Genomic DNA, 22,331 nt, shown 5'->3' with positions numbered 1-22,331 from the left:
GTTTAGAAGGTGCTTAAAGTGACTTTAGAGAGAATGAGACGATGCAAAATGAGGTTTAGAAGGTGCTTAAAGTGACTTTAAAGAGAATGAGACGATGCAAAATGGTGTTTAGAAGGTGCTTAAAGTGACTTTAAAGAGAATGAGACGATGCAAAATGAGGTTTAGAAGATGCTTAAAGTGACTTTAAAGAGAATGAGACGATGCAAAATGAGGTTTAGAAGGTGCTTAAAGTGACTTTAAAGAGAATAAGACGATGCAAAATGGTGTTAGGAAGGTGCTTAAAGTGACTTTAAAGAGAATGAGACGATGCAAAATGGTGTTTAGAAGGTGCATAAAGTGACTTTAAAGAGAATGAGACGATGCAAAATGGTGTTTAGAAGGTGCTTAAAGTGACTTTAAAGAGAATGAGACGATGCAAAATGGTGTTTAGAAGGTGCTTAAAGTGACTTTAAAGAGAATAAGACGATGCATAATGGTGTTTAGAAGGTGCTTAAAGTGACTTTAGAGAGAATGAGACGATGCAAAATGGTGTTTAGAAGGTGCTTAAAGTGACTTTAAAGAGAATGAGACGATGCAAAATGGTGTTAAACAGGTGCTTAAAGTGACTTTAAAGAGAATGAGACGATGCAAAATGGAGTTTAGAAGGTCCTTAAAGTGACTTTAAAGAGAATGAGACGATGCAAAATGAGGTTTAGAAGGTGCTTAAAGTGATTTTAAAGAGAATGAGACGATGCAAATTGGTGTTTGGAAGGTGCTTAAAGTGACTTTAAAGAGAATGAGACGATGCAAAATGGTGTTTAGAAGGTGCTTAAAGTGACTTTAAAGAGAATGAGACGATGCAAAATGAGGTTTAGAAGGTGCTTAAAGTGACTTTAAAGAGAATGAGACGATGCAAAATGGTGTTTAGAAGGTGCTTAAAGTGACTTTAAAGAGAATGAGACGATGCAAAATGGTGTTTAGAAGGTGCTTAAAGTGACTTTAAAGAGAATGAGACGATGCAAAATGGTGTTTAGAAGGTGCTTAAAGTGACTTTAAAGAGAATGAGACGATGCATAATGAGGTTTAGAAGATGCTTAAAGTGACTTTAAAGAGAATGAGACGATGCAAAATGAGGTTTAGAAGGTGCTTAAAGTGACTTTAAAGAGAATAAGACGATGCAAAATGGTGTTAGGAAGGTGCTTAAAGTGACTTTAAAGAGAATGAGACGATGCAAAATGGTGTTTAGAAGGTGCATAAAGTGACTTTAAAGAGAATGAGACGATGCAAAATGGTGTTTAGAAGGTGCTTAAAGTGACTTTAAAGAGAATGAGACGATGCAAAATGGTGTTTAGAAGGTGCTTAAAGTGACTTTAAAGAGAATAAGACGATGCATAATGGTGTTTAGAAGGTGCTTAAAGTGACTTTAGAGAGAATGAGACGATGCAAAATGGTGTTTAGAAGGTGCTTAAAGTGACTTTTAAGAGAATGAGACGATGCAAAATGGTGTTAAACAGGTGCTTAAAGTGACTTTAAAGAGAATGAGACGATGCAAAATGGAGTTTAGAAGGTCCTTAAAGTGACTTTAAAGAGAATGAGACGATGCAAAATGAGGTTTAGAAGGTGCTTAAAGTGATTTTAAAGAGAATGAGACGATGCAAATTGGTGTTTGGAAGGTGCTTAAAGTGACTTTAAAGAGAATGAGACGATGCAAAATGGTGTTTAGAAGGTGCTTAAAGTGACTTTAAAGAGAATAAGACGATGCATAATGGTGTTTAGAAGGTGCTTAAAGTGACTTTAAAGAGAATGAGACGATGCAAAATGGTGTTTAGAAGGTGCTTAAAGTGACTTTAAAGAGAATGAGACGATGCAAAATGAGGTTTAGAAGGTGCTTAAAGTGACTTTAAAGAGAATGAGACGATGCAAAATGGTGTTTAGAAGGTGCTCAAAGTGACTTTAAAGAGAATGAGACAATGCAAAATGAGGTTTAGAAGGTGCTTAAAGTGACTTTAGAGAGAATGAGACGATGCAAAATGGTGTTAAGAAGGTGCTTAAAGTGACTTTAAAGAGAATGAGACGATGCAAAATGAGGTTTAGAAGGTGCTTAAAGTGACTTTAACGAGAATGAGACGATGCAAAATGAGGTTTAGAAGGTGCTTAAAGTGACTTTAAAGAGAATAAGACGATGCAAAATGGTGTTTAGAAGGTGCTTAAAGTGACTTTAAAGAGAGGGAGACGATGCAAAATTAGGTTTGGAAGGTGCTTAAAGTGACTTTAGAGAGAATGAGACAATGCAAAATGAGGTTTAGAAGGTGCTTAAAGTGACTTTAAAGAGAATGAGACGATGCAAAATGGTGTTAAGAAGGTGCTTAAAGTGACTTTAAAGAGAATGAGACGATGCAAAATGAGGTTTAGATGGTGCTTAAAGTGACTTTAAAGAGAATGAGACGATGCAAAATGAGGTTTAGAAGGTGCTTAAAGTGACTTTAAAGAGAATGAGACGATGCAAAATGGTGTTTAGAAGGTGGTTAAAGTGACTTTAAAGGGAATGAGACGATGCAAAATGAGGTTTAGAAGGTGCTTAAAGTGACTTTAAAGAGAATGAGACGATGCAAAATGGTGTTAAGAAGGTGCTTAAAGTGACTTTAGAGAGAATGAGACGATGCAAAATGGTGTTTAGAAGGTGCTAAAAGTGACTTTAAAGAGAATGAGACGATGCAAAATGAGGTTCAGAAGGTGCTTAAAGTGACTTTAAAGAGAATGAGACGATGCAAAATGAGGTTTAGAAGGTGCTTAAAGTGACTTTAAAGAGAATGAGACGATGCAAAATGAGGTTAAGAAGCTGCTTAAAGTGACTTTAAAGAGAATGAGACGATGCAAAATGGTGTTAAACAGGTGCTTAAAGTGACTTTAAAGAGAATGAGACGATGCAAAACGAGGTTTAGAAGGTGCTTAAAGTGACTTTAAAGAGAATGAGACGATGCAAAATGAGGTTTAGAAGGTGGTTAAAGTCACTTTAAAGAGAATGAGACGATGCAAAATGAGGTTTAGAAGCTGCTTAAAGTGACTTTAAAGAGAATGAGACGATGCAAAATGGTGTTTAGAAGGTGCTTAAAGTGACTTTAAAGAGAATGAGACGATGCAAAATGAGGTTTAGAAGGTGCTTAAAGTGACTTTAAAGAGAATGAGACGATGCAAAATGAGGTTTAGAAGGTGCTTAAAGTTACTTGAAAGAGAATGAGACGATGCAAAATGAGGTTTAGAAGGTGCTTAAAGTGACTTTAAAGAGAATGAGACGATGCAAAATGAGGTTAAGAAGCTGCTTAAAGTGACTTTTAAGAGAATGAGACGATGCAAAATGGTGTTAAACAGGTGCTTAAAGTAACTTTAAAGAGAATGAGACGATGCAAAATGGTGTTAAGAAGGTGCTTAAAGTGACTTTAGAGAGAATGAGACGATGCAAAATGGTGTTTAGAAGGTGCTTAAAGTGACTTTAAAGAGATTGAGACGATGCAAAATGAGGTTTAGAAGGTGCTTAAAGTGACTTTAAAGAGAATGAGACGATGCAAAATGAGGTTTAGAAGGTGCTTAAAGTGACTTTAAAGAGAATGAGACGATGCAAAATGAGGTTAAGAAGCTGCTTAAAGTGACTTTAAAGAGAATGAGACGATGCAAAATGGTGTTTAGAAGGTGCTTAAAGTGACTTTAAAGAGAATGAGACGATGCAAAATGGTGTTTAGAAGTTGCTTAAAGTGCTTTTAAAGAGAATGAGACGATGCAAAATGGTGTCTAGAAGGTGCTTAAAGAGACTTAAAAGAGAATGAGACGATGCAAAATGGTGTTTAGAAGGTGCTTAAAGTGACTTTAAAGAGAATGAGACGATGCAAAATGGTGTTTAGAAGGTGCTTGAAGTGACTTTAAAGAGAATGAGACGATGCAAAACGAGGTTTAGAAGGTGCTTAAAGTGACTTTAAAGAGAATGAGACGATGCAAAATGGTGTTTAGAAGGTGCTTAAAGTGACTTTAAAGAGAATGAGACGATGCAAAATGGTGTTTAGAAGGTGCTTAAAGTGACTTTAAAGAGAATAAGACGATGCAAAATGGTGTTAAGAAGGTGCTTAAAGTGACTTTAAAGAGAATGAGACGATGCAAAATGAGGTTTAGAAGGTGCTTAAAGTGACTTTAAAGAGAATGAGACGATGCAAAATGGTGTTTAGAAGGTGCTTAAAGTGACTTTAAAGAGAATGAGACGATGCAAAATGAGGTTTAGAAGGTGCTTAAAGTGACTTTAAAGAGAATGAGACGATGCAAAATGAGGTTAAGAAGCTGCTTAAAGTGACTTTAAAGAGAATGAGACGATGCAAAATGGTGTTTAGAAGGTGCTTAAAGTGACTTTAAAGAGAATGAGACGATGCAAAGTGAGGTTTAGAAGGTGCTTAAAGTGACTTTAAAGAGAATGAGACGATACAAAATGAGGTTTAGAAGGTGCTTAAAGTGACTTTAAAGAGAATGAGACGATGCAAAATGAGGTTAAGAAGCTGCTTAAAGTGACTTTAAAGAGAATGAGACGATGCAAAATGAGGTTGAGAAGCTGCTTAAAGTGACTTTAAAGAGAATGAGACGATGCAAAATGGTGTTTAGAAGGTGCTTAAAGTGACTTTAAAGAGAATGAGACGATGCAAAATGGTGTTTAGAAGGTGCTTAAAGTGCTTTTAAAGAGAATGAGACGATGCAAAATGGTGTTTAGAAGGTGCTTAAAGTGACTTTAAAGAGAATGAGACGATGCAAAATGAGGTTTAGAAGGTGCTTAAAGTGACTTTAAAGAGAATGAGACGATGCAAAATGAGGTTTAGAAGGTGCTTAAAGTGACTTTAAAGAGAATGAGACGATGCAAAATGAGGTTAAGAAGCTGCTTAAAGTGACTTTAAAGAGAATGAGACGATGCAAAATGAGGTTTAGAAGGTGCTTAAAGTGACTTTAAAGAGAATGAGACGATGCAAAATGAGGTTAAGAAGCTGCTTAAAGTGACTTTTAAGAGAATGAGACGATGCAAAATGGTGTTAAACAGGTGCTTAAAGTGACTTTAAAGAGAATGAGACGATGCAAAATGGTGTTAAGAAGGTGCTTAAAGTGACTTTAGAGAGAATGAGACGATGCAAAATGGTTGTACGATATTGCGACGCCTAAAGGTAGGCCACAGAACTCTACAAGGCTCTGAACAGTTAGGAATTTTGAATTTAACGAAACCCTACAAGTACCAGTTTATGATAACCTGCTGTTCAAAAATAACGGTTAATTGATAACAGTGTCACCGGGCTTAGACATCGCTAGCACAACATTTGTGACGTAAGTAAAGGCGTTCAGAAAATCAAATAAACCCAACTTGAGAAAAAACCACTGGTGTTTGTTAGGCTCTGTCCCCAACATACTTAGCATTATAATCCACAGAAAGTCCCTGGCGGGTAGCGATCTGTGGACACTATAGTGCGTTCTCTGGTACCGTTGGACAAACCCAGATTTTTGAAACCATCTTCTTCTTTCTCTATCCACCTGTTGAGTAACAAGTTCCGGAGTAGGCCGTACCCTACATTTTGGTCCTTCGAACCGGATAGGCGCAACGAACCTATCGTGCGCAGATTATTTCATACATTCGTCGTCGGAAGAGGAACTTTCGTCAACCGGACGGGTTGATTGAACATCGGTGGCAGACCACGGACACCACACGAGGCCGATCCAGTGCGCATCGGTGCCTCAAGGGAAGAGTACCCAATTCGGGAGTTCTCTTCAGTGGATCAGTCCAGCGCTTCGTGCCCAGCGTTTGTTCAACCCAGTGTCTACAGGAAACGTGTATCAACCGGACGGGTTGATTTTCCATCGGTGGCAGACCACGGACACCACACGAGGCCGATCCAGTGCGCATCGGGGCCTCACGGGAAGATAATTCAAGGTGTGAGTTACCTTCGGTGGCACCGTCCAGCGTCTCATCGCCACGAGAAGTTTACTCAGCGTGATTGTGAGTGCCAGTCCAAAGTTTCGTAGCAGTCGACGCTGACAAAACAGTGAAGTGAAAAAAGTGAAAAGTGAAAAGTGCAACAGACTAACTAATAGTCACAATGAACACACGCAGGAATAAAGTGATGCACTCCCCGCCACCAGAACATGAGGGGAGTGACAATTCAGACGAAGTGGCTACGGAAGCCACGGTGGACCAGCGCGCGAGTGACCACGTGACGGAAACAACCCCACAGCACGTGTCACCAAAACCATCGACGTCATCGCCAGGGGATCGCGAGTTGGCCGTGTTGCGGGCCAAAATGAAGCTGGCATATCGTCAACTTATGCAGCTTCAGCCGGACATCACCAACAACAAACTCCCTCCGGCCACTGCGCGGGTGCACTTACGCACATTACAGGAACTTCAAGGCACCCACGGCAGGATTATGCAGCACATCATAGATCTCCTGCCAGATGACCTCGAAGTCGACATGGACGCCGACGATGCCTTCCGGAAGATCCACACCACCTGCACAGCCATTCTGGAGGCACAGCTGGACGAAACACCAACAACGTCAGAAGCTCCGGTAACTTCGGCAGCGCATCACCTCAGTGTCCCGATGCCAACCTTTGACGGACGCTACGAAGAGTGGCCCAAATTCAAGGCCATGTTCCTCGACATCATGGGAAGGACACCTGTTTCGGATGCAGCAAAATTACACCACCTGAACAAGGCACTCACCGGAAAGGCAGCAGGAATCATCAATGCGGCAATGGTGAGCAGCAACAACTACAAGAGTGCCTGGGAGGTACTCGAAAGGCGGTTTGCGAACCCACGAGCAATCGTCGACAAACACATTGCTGGGTTGCTCCAACTAAAACCCGTGCAACGCGAATCAGCCAACGAACTTCGATCACTAGTAGAAACGTGTAAGGGTCACGTTGATGGGTTGCAGTTCTTAGAGAAGAACATTGATGAAACCAGCAACCTCATCATCACCCACATCCTCGCGTCGTGCATGGACCCTAGCACTCGTAAGGCATGGGAGCTCACATTGCAGCACGGCGAGTTTCCGGATTTGTTCCGGACGTTCGATTACATCACGCGGCAATGCGAAGTGTTGGAGAGCTGCGCAGCAGGCAATATGGACAAACCATCTCGTCCAAAGCCGGCTCCTACTAAAGCGTTCACGTCGACCGTTACGCCGTCACCGACCGCAACGTGTGTCATGTGCCAGGACAACCATATGCTCAGCAAGTGCGCGGATTTCATAGCACTATCGCTACCAGACAAACGGGACAAGCTCCGAAGTTGGAAACGTTGTTTCAACTGTTTCGGAGCTGGTCATCTCAACAAAAGGTGCCCCTCGAAGTGGACGTGTCGTCGGTGCCAGCAGAAACATCACACCTTGCTCCACGACGAAGGGACTAGTGCCGCCAGCGAGATCCGTCACGAACAGCCAACATCTGCAGCAGAACACCGTACAGCTACAATATCGCTTCACACGGCGATACCATCGACAGTGTTGCTGTCAACCGTCATGTTGTACATCACTGACAGCGCAGGGAAGAACCATGCTGCAAGGGCTCTCTTGGACAGTGGAGCACAGTCCAACTTCATTACGGGAAGGTTGGCGCAATTCTTAAACCTACCTCGGAAGTCGGTGAGCATTCCGCTGTCGGGGATTGGTGGCAGCCAAGCGACGAACGTAAAGTCATCAGTACGAGCCACCATCCAGTCACGCTGTTCATCATTTTCGACGTCGCTGGAGATGCTGGTACTGCCCAAGCTGTCAGCAGATGTGCCGGCCCATCGTATACACCACAGCCAGTGGACGATTCCAGCAACCTGCGTCTTGGCTGACCCAACATTCCACAAGCCTGGTGGAATCGATATCATCCTGGGTGCGGCGTGTTTCTACGAGCTTTTAAAAACCGGACGCATCTCACTTGGAGAAGGTATGCCGTCACTCCAAGAAACAGCATTTGGGTGGGTTGTAAGTGGCACAGCACAGATAGCAGAGCAGTCGCTGCCAGTGGTGTGTTCAGTCGCCATACACACCAACGAGCTGACTACGATGATGAGGAAATTCTTCGCAATAGAAGACGTAGGCAGTTTCCCTAGCTGGAGTATCGAGGAGAGAGCCTGTGAGGACCACTACGCGGCCACTACAAGCAGAGACCAAGCCGGCCGATATGTCGTCCGACTTCCGAGAAAGTCTGACATGATCGGGAAACTAGGTGACTCGCGGACAATCGCCCTCCATCGGTTTTTGGCTATCGAGAGACGTATGCAGCGAGAACCCGAAACAAAAAAGGCATACGTGGAGTTCATGGCCGAATACCTCCGCTTAGGCCACATGACAAAGGTGGCAGCAACAGTTGATAGTCGGGAAACATTCTACCTCCCACACCATCCTGTTTTTAAGGCCGACAGCACCACCACGAAGTGTCGGGTTGTGTTCGACGCATCCAGCAAGTCATCTACAGGAGTGTCGTTGAATGATACGCTGATGATCGGACCAACAATTCAACAAGATGCTACATCGATCCTGATGCGATTCAGAACTCATCAAATTGCACTGACAGGAGATGTGGCAAAAATGTACCGCCAAGTATGGGTACATCCCAGCGATCGCGCCCTACAGCGCATTCTGTGGCGAGCTTCACCCCATGATCCCATCGAAGAATATGAGCTGAATACTATAACTTATGGAACCGCATCTGCACCATTCCTTGCGGTGAGATCTCTGCAACAAACAGTATTGGATCATGGGAGTGAGTTTCCAATAGCAGCAGCTCGGTTCGCTGACTTTTACGTGGATGACTTTGTGTCTGGAGCTGATTCACCCGAGGCTGCTCAAACCTTGCAACAACAAACCGAACAACTGTTTGCCAAAGGTGGATTTGAGCTGCGGAAATGGGCATCAAACGAGGAAGCGGTGTTGCATCATGTGGACCAACAAAGCCGAGCATCCAGCCCATATCCCAACGACGATGACGACGGATCGTTGGCAACACTTGGAATCATATGGGATACGTCAGCGGACACTCTGCGCTTCAAAGTCCAAGCCCCTGATGTCAACAAAGATGCAACCAAACGCAAGGTATTGTCCACCATTGGGAAGATCTACGATCCGGTAGGGTTTGTTGACCCAGTGAAGGCGGTTGCCAAGCAACTTCTTCAACGTGTATGGACTCTGAAACACGTCAACCAACAACCCTGGGGATGGGATGCTGAACTTCCGCTGCAGCTACGAACGGAATGGCTCAACTTTCTTGAGCAAATGCATTACCTTCACAACATCAGCATTCCGCGAGTCGCCATTAGATCTTCAGTGACCACCATCCAATACCACGTCTTCTGCGATGCTTCGGAGAAAGGATATGGAGCATGCTGCTACATCCGTAGTGGCGATGCCCAGGGACATGGCACAATGGAGCTCTTCGCCTCAAAAACCAAGGTGACACCCCTCAATAGCAAGCACTCTATCGCTCGGCTTGAACTGTGCGCAGCTCAGTTGGCCAGCTTGCTATTCGACCGAGTAAGGACTGCGGTAAACCCAGGATCTCTGGCAGTCTTCTGGACAGACTCCATGACTGTGGTACATTGGCTGCGAGCATCACCAAACTCCTGGAAGCCATATGTTGCCAACCGGGTATCGCAGGTGCAACAACTAACGGAAGGTTGCACGTGGCGTCACATCGCAGGAGTCGACAACCCGGCTGACCTTGCTTCCAGAGGCTGTTTGGGCAAAGATCTCCTCTCCAGTACCCTATGGTGGCAGGGTCCTTCCTGGATGAGCCTGCCAGAAGATCAATGGCCTCCACCACTGCTTGCGACACCAGATCCTTCAGTGCAAGCAGAGCAGCGAGTAGCAGTTGTGGCATGCGCTGCCATTGAGCTGCCAGTTCATCGCATCTTTACGCTCTTCTCATCGTACTCGAAGCTGAGACGGATGACGGCGTACTGGGTTCAGTATTGGAACCGATGCACCAAACGCCGGTCGTACGAGAACCCTGGCCTGACGACGAAGGACTTGACGGATGCAGAAGAAGTGCTGTGCCGCTTGGCTCAACGAGACCACCTGCAGCAAGAAATCAAGGCCTTGCAGCAGAAGAAACCCGTTCCTGCGTCGTCCCCGCTTAGATGGTTGCATCCGCAACTGGGAGCTGACGGAATCATCCGAGTTGGAGGACGTTTGTCCAATTCACCGCTAGCGGAGGATGTTAAGCATCCACTAGTTGTTCCGGCCAGCCATCCATTCGCTCGTCTGCTGATGGAACATTTTCATAAACAGTTACTTCACGCGGGACCGACTCTGATGCTAAACACGTGCAGACAACGCTTCTGGATTACAAGTGGCCGAAATCTCGCCCGGAAGGTATTTCATCAGTGCCACACCTGCTTCCGCGCCCGACCATCGTCGTCAGCAACTATAATGGCTGACCTGCCGGCTGTCCGAGTAACACCGGCCCCTCCTTTTTCGATCACCGGTGTTGACTACTGTGGTCCAGTGTTCCTGAAAGGTGGCCACCGACGGGCGGCGCCCGTGAAGGCATACGTCGCCATATTTGTATGCTTCACCACCCGTGCCGTACACATCGAGCTGGTGTCAAACCTGACAACGGAAGCATTTATAGCAGCATTACGACGGTTTGTGTCTCGTCGTGGTTTGCCATTGGAGTTACACTCGGACAACGCGACGAACTTCAAGGGAGCAGCAAACAAGCTGAACGAGTTGTACAAGCTGTTGCGTACAACTGAACACCAGCAGAGCATTCAAGCTTGGACACTAGAACGCAAAATTTCATGGAAGTTCATCCCACCAAGAGCTCCTCACTTCGGTGGACTGTGGGAAGCCGCCGTCAAAACCATGAAGTACCACCTAGTGCGCGTTTTAGGAACGACATCACTTTCGTATGAGGACATGTCTACGCTGCTGGACGAGATAGAATGCTGTGTCAACTCCCGACCTATAACATCGATGTCAGATGACCCACACGATATGACAGCCCTCACTCCTGGACATTTCCTGGTTGGAACGAACCTACAGCTTGTTCCGGACCACTGCTTGCTGTACGAAGCCGAAAACCGGTTGAACCACTGGCGTCATGTTCAACAACTTCGCCAGCACTTTTGGAACCGTTGGCAGAAGGAGTATTTACAACAACTGCAGGCGCGTTCTAAATGGACAAAGGAAGGTACAACCACAGTAACGGCAGGAACGTTAGTTATAATTAAGGAAGATAATGTGCCTTCGGCGTGTTGGCCATTAGCACGCGTAACCGAGGAGCATCCTGGAAAGGATGGCAAAGCGCGTGTCTTTACATTGCGTACAAGTAAGGGAAGTACAGTGACTAGGCCATTGGTAAAGCTGTGTGTATTACCAAAAGCAAACAGTTAAAATTATTCAATTTTAAGGTGGCAGAATGTACGATATTGCGACGCCTAAAGGTAGGCCACAGAACTCTACAAGGCTCTGAACAGTTAGGAATTTTGAATTTAACGAAACCCTACAAGTACCAGTTTATGATAACCTGCTGTTCAAAAATAACGGTTAATTGATAACAGTGTCACCGGGCTTAGACATCGCTAGCACAACATTTGTGACGTAAGTAAAGGCGTTCAGAAAATCAAATAAACCCAACTTGAGAAAAAACCACTGGTGTTTGTTAGGCTCTGTCCCCAACATACTTAGCATTATAATCCACAGAAAGTCCCTGGCGGGTAGCGATCTGTGGACACTATAGTGCGTTCTCTGGTACCGTTGGACAAACCCAGATTTTTGAAACCATCTTCTTCTTTCTCTATCCACCTGTTGAGTAACAAGTTCCGGAGTAGGCCGTACCCTACAATGGTGTTTAGAAGGTGCTTAAAGTGACTTTAAAGAGAATGAGACGATGCAAAATGAGGTTTAGAAGGTGCTTAAAGTGACTTTAAAGAGAATGAGACGATGCAAAATGAGGTTTAGAAGGTGCTTAAAGTGACTTTAAAGAGAATGAGACGATGCAAAATGAGGTTGAGAAGCTGCTTAAAGTGACTTTAAAGAGAATGCAAAAGAGATGCAAAATGGTGTTTAGAAGGTGCTTAAAGTGACTTTAAAGAGAATGAGACGATGCAAAATGGTGTTTAGAAGGTGCTTAAAGTGCTTTTAAAGAGAATGAGACGATGCAAAATGGTGTCTAGAAGGTGCTTAAAGAGACTTAAAAGAGAATGAGACGATGCAAAATGGTGTCTAGAAGGTGCTTAAAGTGACTTTAAAGAGAATGAGACGATGCAAAATGGTGTTTAGAAGGTGCTTAAAGTGACTTTAAAGAGAATGAGACGATGCAAAATGGTGTTTAGAAGGTGCTTAAAGTGACTTTAAAGAGAATGAGACGATGCAAAATGGTGTTTAGAAGGTGCTTAAAGTGACTTTAAAGAGAATGAGACGATGCAAAATGAGGTTTAGAAGGTGCTTAAAGTGACTTTAAAGAGAATGAGACGATGCAAAATGGTGTTTAGAAGGTGCTTAAAGTGACTTTAAAGAGAATGAGACGATGCAAAATGAGGTTTAGAAGGTGCTTAAAGTGACTTTAAAGAGAATGAGACGATGCAAAATGGTGTTTAGAAGGTGCTTAAAGTGACTTTAAAGAGAATGAGACGATGCAAAATGGTGTTTAGAAGGTGCTTAAAGTGACTTTAAAGAGAGTGAGACGATGCAAAATGGTGTTTAGAAGGTGCTTAAAGTGACTTTAAAGAGAATGAGACGATGCAAAATGGAGTTAAGAAGGTGCTTGAAGTGACTTTAAAGAGAATGAGACGATGCAAAATGAGGTTTAGAAGGTGCTTAAAGTGACTTTAAAGAGAATGAGACGATGCAAAACGAGGTTTAGAAGGTGCTTAAAGTGACTTTAAAGAGAATGAGACGATGAAAAATGAGGTTTAGAAGGTGCTTAAAGTGACTTTAAAGAGAATGAGACGATGCAAAATGAGGTTTAGAAGGTGCTTAAAGTGACTTTAAAGAGAATGAGACGATTCAAAATGGTGTTAAGAAGGTGATTAAAGTGACTTTAAAGAGAATGAGACGATGCAAAATGGTGTTTAGAAGGTGCTTAAAGTGACTTTAAAGAGAAAGAGACGATGCCAAATGGTGTTTAGACGGTGCTTAAAGTGACTTTAAAGAGAGTGAGACGATGCAAAATGGTGTTTAGTAGGTGCTTAATGTGACTTTAAAGAGAATGAGACGATGCAAAATGGTGTTAAGAAGGTGCTTAAAGTGACTTTAAAGAGAATGAGACGATGCAAAATGAGGTTTAGAAGGTGCTTAAAGTGACTTTAAAGAGAATGAGACGATGCAAAATGGTGTTTAGAAGGTGCTTAAAGTGACTTTAAAGAGAATGAGACGATGCAAAATGAGGTTTAGAAGGTGCTTAAAGTGACTTTAAAGAGAATGAGACGATGCAAAATGGTGTTTAGAAGGTGCTTAAAGTGACTTTAAAGAGAATGAGACGATGCAAAATGGTGTTTAGAAGGTGCTTAAAGTGACTTTAAAGAGAGTGAGACGATGCAAAATGGTGTTTAGAAGGTGCTTAAAGTGACTTTAAAGAGAATGAGACGATGCAAAATGGAGTTAAGAAGGTGCTTGAAGTGACTTTAAAGAGAATGAGACGATGCAAAATGAGGTTTAGAAGGTGCTTAAAGTGACTTTAAAGAGAATGAGACGATGCAAAACGAGGTTTAGAAGGTGCTTAAAGTGACTTTAAAGAGAATGAGACGATGAAAAATGAGGTTTAGAAGGTGCTTAAAGTGACTTTAAAGAGAATGAGACGATGCAAAATGAGGTTTAGAAGGTGCTTAAAGTGACTTTAAAGAGAATGAGACGATTCAAAATGGTGTTAAGAAGGTGATTAAAGTGACTTTAAAGAGAATGAGACGATGCAAAATGGTGTTTAGAAGGTGCTTAAAGTGACTTTAAAGAGAAAGAGACGATGCCAAATGGTGTTTAGTAGGTGCTTAATGTGACTTTAAAGAGAATGAGACGATGCAAAATGGTGTTTAGTAGGTGCTTAATGTGACTTTAAAGAGAATGAGACGATGCAAAATGGTGTTAAGAAGGTGCTTAAAGTGACTTTAAAGAGAATGAGACGATGCAAAATGAGGTTTAGAAGGTGCTTAAAGTGACTTTAAAGAGAATGAGACGATGCAAAATGGTGTTAAGAAGGTGCTTAAAGTGACTTTAAAGAGAATGAGACGATGCAAAATGAGGTTTAGAAGGTGCTTAAAGTGACTTTAAAGAGAATGAGACGATGCAAAATGGTGTTTAGAAGGTGCTTAAAGTGACTTTAAAGAGAATGAGACGATGAAAAATGAGGTTTAGAAGGTGCTTAAAGTGACTTTAAAGAGAAAGAGACGATGCCAAATGGTGTTTAGACGGTGCTTAAAGTGACTTTAAAGAGAGTGAGACGATGCAAAATGGTGTTTAGAAGGTGCTTAAAGTGACGTTAGAGAGAATGAGACGAAGCAAAATGGTGTTTAGAAGGTGCTTAAAGTGACTTTAAAGAGAATGAGACGATGCAAAATGAGGTTTAGAAGGTGCGTAAAGTGACTTTAAAGAGAATGAGACGATGCAAAATGGTGTTTAGAAGGTGCTTAAAGTGACTTTAAAGAGAATGAGACGATGCAAAATGAGGTTTAGAAGGTGCTTAAAGTGACTTTAAAGAGAATGAGACGATGCAAAATGGTGTTTAGAAGGTGCTTAAAGTGACTTTAAAGAGAATGAGACGATGCAAAATGGTGTTTAGAAGGTGCTTAAAGTGACTTTAAAGAGAGTGAGACGATGCAAAATAGTGTTTAGAAGGTGCTTAAAGTGACTTTAAAGAGAATGAGACATTGCAAAATGGAGTTAAGAAGGTGCTTAAAGTGACTTTAAAAAGAATGAGACGATGAAAAATTAGGTTTAGAAGGTGCTTAAAGTGACTTTAAAGAGAATGAGACGATGAAAAATGAGGTTTAGAAGGTGCTTAAAGTGACTTTAAAGAGAGTGAGACGATGCAAAATGGTGTTTAGAAGGTGCTTAAAGTGACTTTAAAGAGAGTGAGACGATGCAAAATGGTGTTTAGAAGGTGCTTAAAGTGACTTTAAAGAGAATGAGACGATGCAAAATGAGGTTTAGAAGGTGCTTAAAGTGACTTTAAAGAGAATGAGACGATGCAAAATGGTGCTAAGAAGGTGCTTAAAGTGACTTTAAAGAGAATGAGACGATGCAAAATGGTGTTTAGAAGGTGCTTAAAGTGACTTTAAAGAGAATGAGACGATGCAAAATGGTGTTTAGAAGGTGCTTAAAGTGACTTTAAAGAGAATGAGACGATGCAAAATGGTGTTAAGAAGGTGATTAAAGTGACTTTAAAGAGAATGAGACGATGCAAAATGGTGTTTAGAAGGTGCTTAAAGTGACTTTAAAGAGAATGAGACGATGCAAAATGGTGTTTAGAAGGTGCTTAAAGTGACTTTAAAGAGAATGAGACGATGCAAAATGGTGTTTAGAAGGTGCTTAAAGTGACTTTAAAGAGAATGAGACGATGCAAAATGAGGTTTAGAAGGTGCTTAAAGTGACTTTAAAGAGAATGAGACGATGCAAAATGAGGTTTAGAAGGTGCTTAAAGTGACTTTAAAGAGAATGAGACGATGCAAAATGGTGCTAAGAAGGTGCTTAAAGTGACTTTAAAGAGAATGAGACGATGCAAAATGAGGTTTAGAAGGTGCTTAAAGTGACTTTAAAGAGAATGAGACGATGCAAAATGAGGTTTAGAAGGTGCTTAAAGTGACTTTAAAGAGAATAAGAGGATGAAAAATGAGGTTTAGAAGGTGCTTAAAGTGACTTTAAAGAGAATGAGACGATGCAAAATGAGGTTTAGAAGGTGCTTAAAGTGACTTTAAAGAGAATGAGACGATGAAAAATGAGGTTTAGAAGGTGCTTAAAGTGACTTTAAAGAGAATGAGACGATGCAAAATGGTGTTTAGAAGGTGCTTAAAGTGACTTTAAAGAGAGTGAGACGATGCAAAATGGTGTTTAGAAGGTGCTTAAAGTGACTTTAAAGAGAATGAGACGATGCAAAATGAGGTTTAGAAGGTGCTTAAAGTGACTTTAAAGAGAAAGAGACGATGCAAAATGAGGTTTAGAAGGTGCTTAAAGTGACTTTAAAGAGAATGAGACGATGCAAAATGGTGTTTAGAAGGTGCTTAAAGTGACTTTAAAGAGAATGAGACGATGCAAAATGGTGTTAAGAAGGTGATTAAAGTGACTTTAAAGAGAATGAGACGATGCAAAATGGTGTTTAGAAGGTGCTTAAAGTGACTTTAAAGAGAATGAGACGATGCAAAATGGTGTTTAGAAGGTGCTTAAAGTGACTTTAAAGAGAATGAGACGATGCAAAATGGTGTTTAGAAGGTGCTTAAAGTGACTTTAAAGAGAGTGAGACGATGCAAAATGGTGTTTAGAAGGTGCTTAAAGTGACTTTAAAGAGAATGAGACATTGCAAAATGGAGTTAAGAAGGTGCTTAAAGTGACTTTAAAGAGAATGAGACGATGAAAAATTAGGTTTAGAAGGTGCTTAAAGTGACTTTAAAGAGAATGAGACGATGAAAAATGAGGTTTAGAAGGTGCTTAAAGTGACTTTAAAGAGAGTGAGACGATGCAAAATGGTGTTTAGAAGGTGCTTAAAGTGACTTTAAAGAGAGTGAGACGATGCAAAATGGTGTTTAGAAGGTGCTTAAAGTGACTTTAAAGAGAATGAGACGATGCAAAATGAGGTTTAGAAGGTGCTTAAAGTGACTTTAAAGAGAATGAGACGATGCAAAATGGTGTTTAGAAGGTGCTTAAAGTGACTTTAGCGTGTTCTTTTCTCACAAATTAATCGAACCGTTCGCGACGAAGTGTGAGATTGGAAAGGATCGAATTTTATTCTTACTTTCTAAATTACGCTAAGCACACTACTACATGTTTAAAGTTAAAATTAAATATTTCAATTCGTTTGATGTAACGCACATTTTTATAAAACCTACAGTGCTGTGCGCAATTGTAAGGCTGCCACAATACTCCCCTCCTAGACTAGGATCCCTCTACTGGTATCTGGAAGGGATAATAACTCGTCTGCCAGAGCGAGTTACTCTAGTCGGTGGAATCTCGGCAGGAGTTGTGGCTGCTGGTTCTGTTGACGCTGGCTGTTCACTGCATACGTACGCGGGTTTCAAACGGTCGATCGAAATGTCGATGCTCAATTTGAAAAACTTTTCTGTTCGATTAAGAATCTCGAATGGTCCTTCATACGGAGACGATAACGATGGTCTTATTGAATCGTTGCGAACGAAGACGCTCTTACATGTTCGCAGGTCCTGGTGCATGAAAATGTTTCGCTTCCCGTGCCTGGCAGTCTCTTGGGGGCGAAGATCACGCATAGTCGATCGGAGTTTAGCGACGAATTCTGTTTCGTTAGGTCTCTGCAGGTTGTCAACAAAAAATTCAGACGGTATCTTGAGAGTCGTACCGTATACCATTTCAGCAGGCGAAGTTTTGATGTCCTCTTTGTAGGTTGTCCGTAATCCAAGTAAAATTATCGGTAGATGTTGACTCCAGTAGTTGGGATCGTGGCAAAGGATCGACGACTTAAGGGTCCTATGCCATCGTTCGATGATTCCATTAGACTGGGGGTGGTAGGCAGTCGTGCGCAGGTGTTTAGATCCGATCAAACGAGTCAATTCGGTGAAGAGCGATGATTCGAATTGTCGTCCTTGATCAGACGATATGTAGGCGGGAACACCGAATCGGGATATCCATCCGGAGACTAGAGCTTCGGCGATTGTAGACGCGGTCATGTCCGGCATGGGGAATGCTTCCGGCCACCGAGTAAACCTTTCGATGACTGTAAGACAGTAACGGTTTCCTTTACTCGGAGGGAAGGGTCCAACGATGTCGATATTTATGTGCGAAAATCGGCTGTCCGGTGCTGGGTACCGCGCTATTGGCGACTGCGTATGTCGGGTCACTTTCGAGCGTTGACATTGGATGCAGTTTCTGGCAAAGGCGATGCTGTCCTTTCGAATGCTCGGCCAAACAAATCTCTCAGTCATTAATTTGGCTGTTGCACGAGTGCCAGGGTGGGATAGATGATGCGTTGCCTGGAGTGCTGCGTTGCGAAACCGCTTTGTAATGAAAGGACGAATGCTGTCACTCGAACAATCACAAAGCAGTTGATGCTTTCCGCCTGGAACCGAAAAATATTTTAGAATCAATGAAGATTTAATTTTACCCTGCTGAATATCCTGTAGTTCGCCGTCGGTCTTTTGGTCCTCAGCTAGCGCGTCGAAATCAAGCACTGGTACAGTTTGGATGCTTTCGATGCGAGAGAGTAGGTCTGCTACGATGTTGTCCTTGCCCACTATGTGCCTGATGTCTGTCGTTAATTGCCCGATGAAGTCCAATTGGCGAACTTGTCTGTTGGATGCTTTATCAAGCTTCTGCTGGAAAGCGTAGATGATCGGTTTATGGTCTGTGTATATGTGGCAACTCCGTCCTTCTAACATAAACTTGAAGTGCCGCACTGCGAGGAATATCGCAGTGAGTTCACGATCGTATGTACTGTAGCGTAGTTGAGCGGGGTTAAACTTTTTCGAAAAAAATCCAAGCGGCTGAACCTTATCATCGACAATTTGGTGAAGGACCGCACCTGCGGCGATATCTGAAGCGTCAACCCAGAGGGACAATTCTCCTGTTTTAACGGGGTGAGCCAGTAGGGTTGCTTCGGCGAGTTGAGTTTTGCATTTCTCAAATGCAGCTTTTGTTTCGTCGGTCCACTTCAACGGCGTACGATCGTTTCGCTTATTGCCAGGTGTCATTGCTAATAACTGTATTTGCGTTTGGATTGCGTTCGGTATGAATCGTCGATAAAAGTTAATCAAGGCTAAGAATTTTTTTAGTTGCTTAACTGTAGACGGCAGCTTGAAGTTTTTAACGACCTCGACGCGATCCGAAAGTGGACGGATTCCTTCGGTGGAGACGGAATGTCCCAGAAAGTTTAGGTTTTCTCGTTCCAGTTCGCTTTTAGCAACGTTTATCGTTAAGTTATGCTGCTTGAGTCTCTCAAATAGCAAGCGCAAATGTTCTCTGTGCTCCTCTAGTGATGACGACGCGATGAACAGATCATCGATGTAGGGAAAGATGAAATCAAAACCGCGAACAACTTCGTGTATGAGGCGTTGAAAGGTTTGAGCTGCATTTCTTAGCCCAAAAGTCATAAAAGAGAATTCAAAGAGTCCAAAAGGTGTGGTGATGGCCGTTTTCGGGATGTCGTCAGGATGAATAGGAACTTGATGAAACGCCTTCTGCAAGTCAACTTTTGAAAAAATAGTTTTACCTTGCAAGTTCGACGTAAAATCCTGAAGGTACGGTAGGAGGTACCGATCCGGAATGGTCTGCGCGTTTAAGGCGCGGTAATCCCCGCATGGTCGCCAAGAACCATCTGCTTTCTTAACCATGTGGAGGGGGCTTGCCCAATTACTACTCGACGGTCTGCAAATCCCGAGCTTCATTAAGTTTTCAAACTCCGCACGAGCTGCTTCTAACTTGTCCGGTGACAAGCGTCGCGGTCGAGCATAAACAGGTTGGCCAGTAGTCTCGATGCGGTGGCAAGTCGACGATCCGTTGACTGCTCCCGGGGTAGCGGGACGGGTAATTGTCGGGAAATCGGCTAATAGATCTGCATACGGCGATACTTCACAAAACGTTTTTACGGAAAGCGTGCTGGTTTTGTCGAGTGATCCGCTTGACTCGAGATAGGTGGTGTTATCGATGAGACGATTGCGTTTTAAGTCGATTAATAGGTCGTAGTGACTTAAAAAATCTGCACCTATTATTCCTGATTGCACGTCCGCAATCATAAAGTTCTATAAGAACTCTCGACGAAGACCAAGATTTATTTTCAATAGTACTTCTCCGTAAACTTTTATGGGTGTCCCATTCGCGGCAAACAATTTTAAAGAAGAGGGCTTCACTTTCGCTGAATGTATTCCTCGCGGCACCACGGATACGTCTGCTCCCGTGTCGATCAGAAACTGTTTCCTGGTGGTCGAATCCGTTACCCGTAAGCGAAAGATTGTGGCAGTGGTGGATTGTTCGCCGATGTCCCCCACTGCTTCAGCTGAGCAACCTCATTCTTGGCTTGTTGGATCACGTGCATCGGCGGTGCATGGTTTTCGGCACCTTCGGGCGTCGTTCCCGAACTTTCTATGGTACCAACAAGGTCCGTTCGAAGGATCTCTTTCGTGACGACTTTTGTTCCATTCTCCGCTACGAGAATGTGAACGCGATCGCCCACGTGTATTTTTTCCGGTGTGCAATACTTTATCCAATCGCTTAGATAACGATGCGTTTTCACGAGTAAGCTCCGCAATTGGGTCAATGACCGCTTTTTCTCGAACAGGTGTCGTTGGTGTCGGCGTTTGCACGTGATCGATGGCGTCCACTCTACGAAGGCCCATTGAATCAACGATGGCATCGGCTATTGTTATCTTGTCCGACGCATCGCCTCGAGAAGCAATGACCGCTACCTGTGCATGCGGCGGCAGCCTAGCAGCCCACAAATCCAGCAATACCGTTTCGCCTAAAGCATTGCCTGCCACACGCTTCATCTCGTTGAACAATTGGCTGGGCTTTTGATCTCCTAACGGTAATTCTGATAGTACACGTTGGAGGCGGCGCTGTTGGCTATCGGCAAAATATTCGATCAATTTGCGTTTTATATACGAATATTTTTCACTTGCCGGTGTTCCGTCGATAATGGAGCGCAACTCGGTTAGCTTGTTGGGCGGCACTTGCGCCATTACGATATTGTACCGACGTGCGTCATGCATGGAACTAATGCCCGATGCTGCAAACCAAAATTCCAACGAGAGGAAATAAGTATCGATATTGGTATCCATCATGCTGGGCGGGTTTATTCTTGGCACTTTAACAGATTCGACGAACGGTTCCGCGTGCCCGCTGACACCTTCAGCGACAGGAGTTTTATTGTCTTCGGTTGCCATGTCACTTTTTGTAGATTTTTTATTCACAGGGTCATCGGGTCACTTTCGTCGGGGTCACCACTTTAGCGTGTTCTTTTCTCACAAATTAATCGAACCGTTCGCGACGAAGTTTGAGATCGGAAAGGATCGAATTTTATTCCTACTTTCTAAATTACGCTAAGCACACTACTACATGTTTAAAGTTAAAATTCAATATTTCAATTCGTTTGATGTAACGCACATTCTTATAAAACCTACAGTGCTGTGCGCAATTGTAAGGCTGCCACATGACTTTAAAGAGTATGAGACGATGCAAAATGGTGTTTAGAAGGTGCTTAAAGTGACTTTAAAGAGAGTGAGACGATGCAAAATGGTGTTTAGAAGGTGCTTAAAGTGACTTTAAAGAGAATGAGACATTGCAAAATGGAGTTAAGAAGGTGCTTAAAGTGACTTTAAAAAGAATGAGACGATGAAAAATTAGGTTTAGAAGGTGCTTAAAGTGACTTTAAAGAGAATGAGACGATGAAAAATGAGGTTTAGAAGGTGCTTAAAGTGACTTTAAAGAGAGTGAGACGATGCAAAATGGTGTTTAGAAGGTGCTTAAAGTGACTTTAAAGAGAGTGAGACGATGCAAAATGGTGTTTAGAAGGTGCTTAAAGTGACTTTAAAGAGAATGAGACGATGCAAAATGAGGTTTAGAAGGTGCTTAAAGTGACTTTAAAGAGAATGAGACGATGCAAAATGGTGCTAAGAAGGTGCTTAAAGTGACTTTAAAGAGAATGAGACGATGCAAAATGAGGTTTAGAAGGTGCTTAAAGTGACTTTAAAGAGAATGAGACGATGCAAAATGGTGCTAAGAAGGTGCTTAAAGTGACTTTAAAGAGAATGAGACGATGCAAAATGAGGTTTAGAAGGTGCTTAAAGTGACTTTAAAGAGAATGAGAGGATGAAAAATGAGGTTTAGAAGGTGCTTAAAGTGACTTTAAAGAGAATGAGACGATGCAAAGTGAGGTTTAGAAGGTGCTTAAAGTGACTTTAAAGAGAATGAGACGATGAAAAATGAGGTTTAGAAGGTGCTTAAAGTGACTTTAAAGAGAATGAGACGATGCAAAATGGTGTTTAGAAGGTGCTTAAAGTGACTTTAAAGAGAGTGAGACGATGCAAAATGGTGTTTAGAAGGTGCTTAAAGTGACTTTAAAGAGAATGAGACGATGCAAAATAAGGTTTAGAAGGTGCTTAAAGTGACTTTAAAGAGAATGAGACGATGCAAAATGAGGTTTAGAAGGTGCTTAAAGTGACTTTAAAGAGAATGAGACGA

At 42.7% G+C, this 22,331-nt stretch overlaps 1 protein-coding gene across 1 annotated transcript; it reads left to right on the top strand.

Moving 5' to 3' along the window:
* The first annotated feature begins 6,089 nt into the window (after positions 1 to 6,089).
* LOC131292773 (uncharacterized) lies at positions 6,090 to 20,459 on the top strand. The gene is made up of 2 exons (XM_058320856.1): positions 6,090 to 11,313; positions 20,431 to 20,459. Exons 1-2 carry the CDS (start codon positions 6,090 to 6,092, stop codon positions 20,457 to 20,459), a joined length of 5,253 nt encoding a protein of 1,750 aa, XP_058176839.1.
* Positions 20,460 to 22,331: the final 1,872 nt, after the last annotated feature.

This window comes from Anopheles ziemanni, unplaced genomic scaffold, assembly GCF_943734765.1.
Source record: "Anopheles ziemanni unplaced genomic scaffold, idAnoZiCoDA_A2_x.2 U_4, whole genome shotgun sequence".
Taxonomy (NCBI): domain Eukaryota; kingdom Metazoa; phylum Arthropoda; class Insecta; order Diptera; family Culicidae; genus Anopheles; species Anopheles ziemanni.
The sequence above is the reverse complement of the archived record's forward strand: the minus strand, read 5'-3'. Positions and strand labels throughout refer to the sequence as shown.

Bases quoted from the DNA above. Each gene is read 5' to 3' on its own strand.
- LOC131292773 (XM_058320856.1), top strand. From the start codon at position 6,090: ATGAACACACGCAGGAATAAAGTGATGCACTCCCCGCCACCAGAACAT. The intron at 11,314-20,430 runs GTAAGGGAAGTA...TTTCTCGAACAG, and splicing joins TGTCTTTACATTGCGTACAA to GTGTCGTTGGTGTCGGCGTT.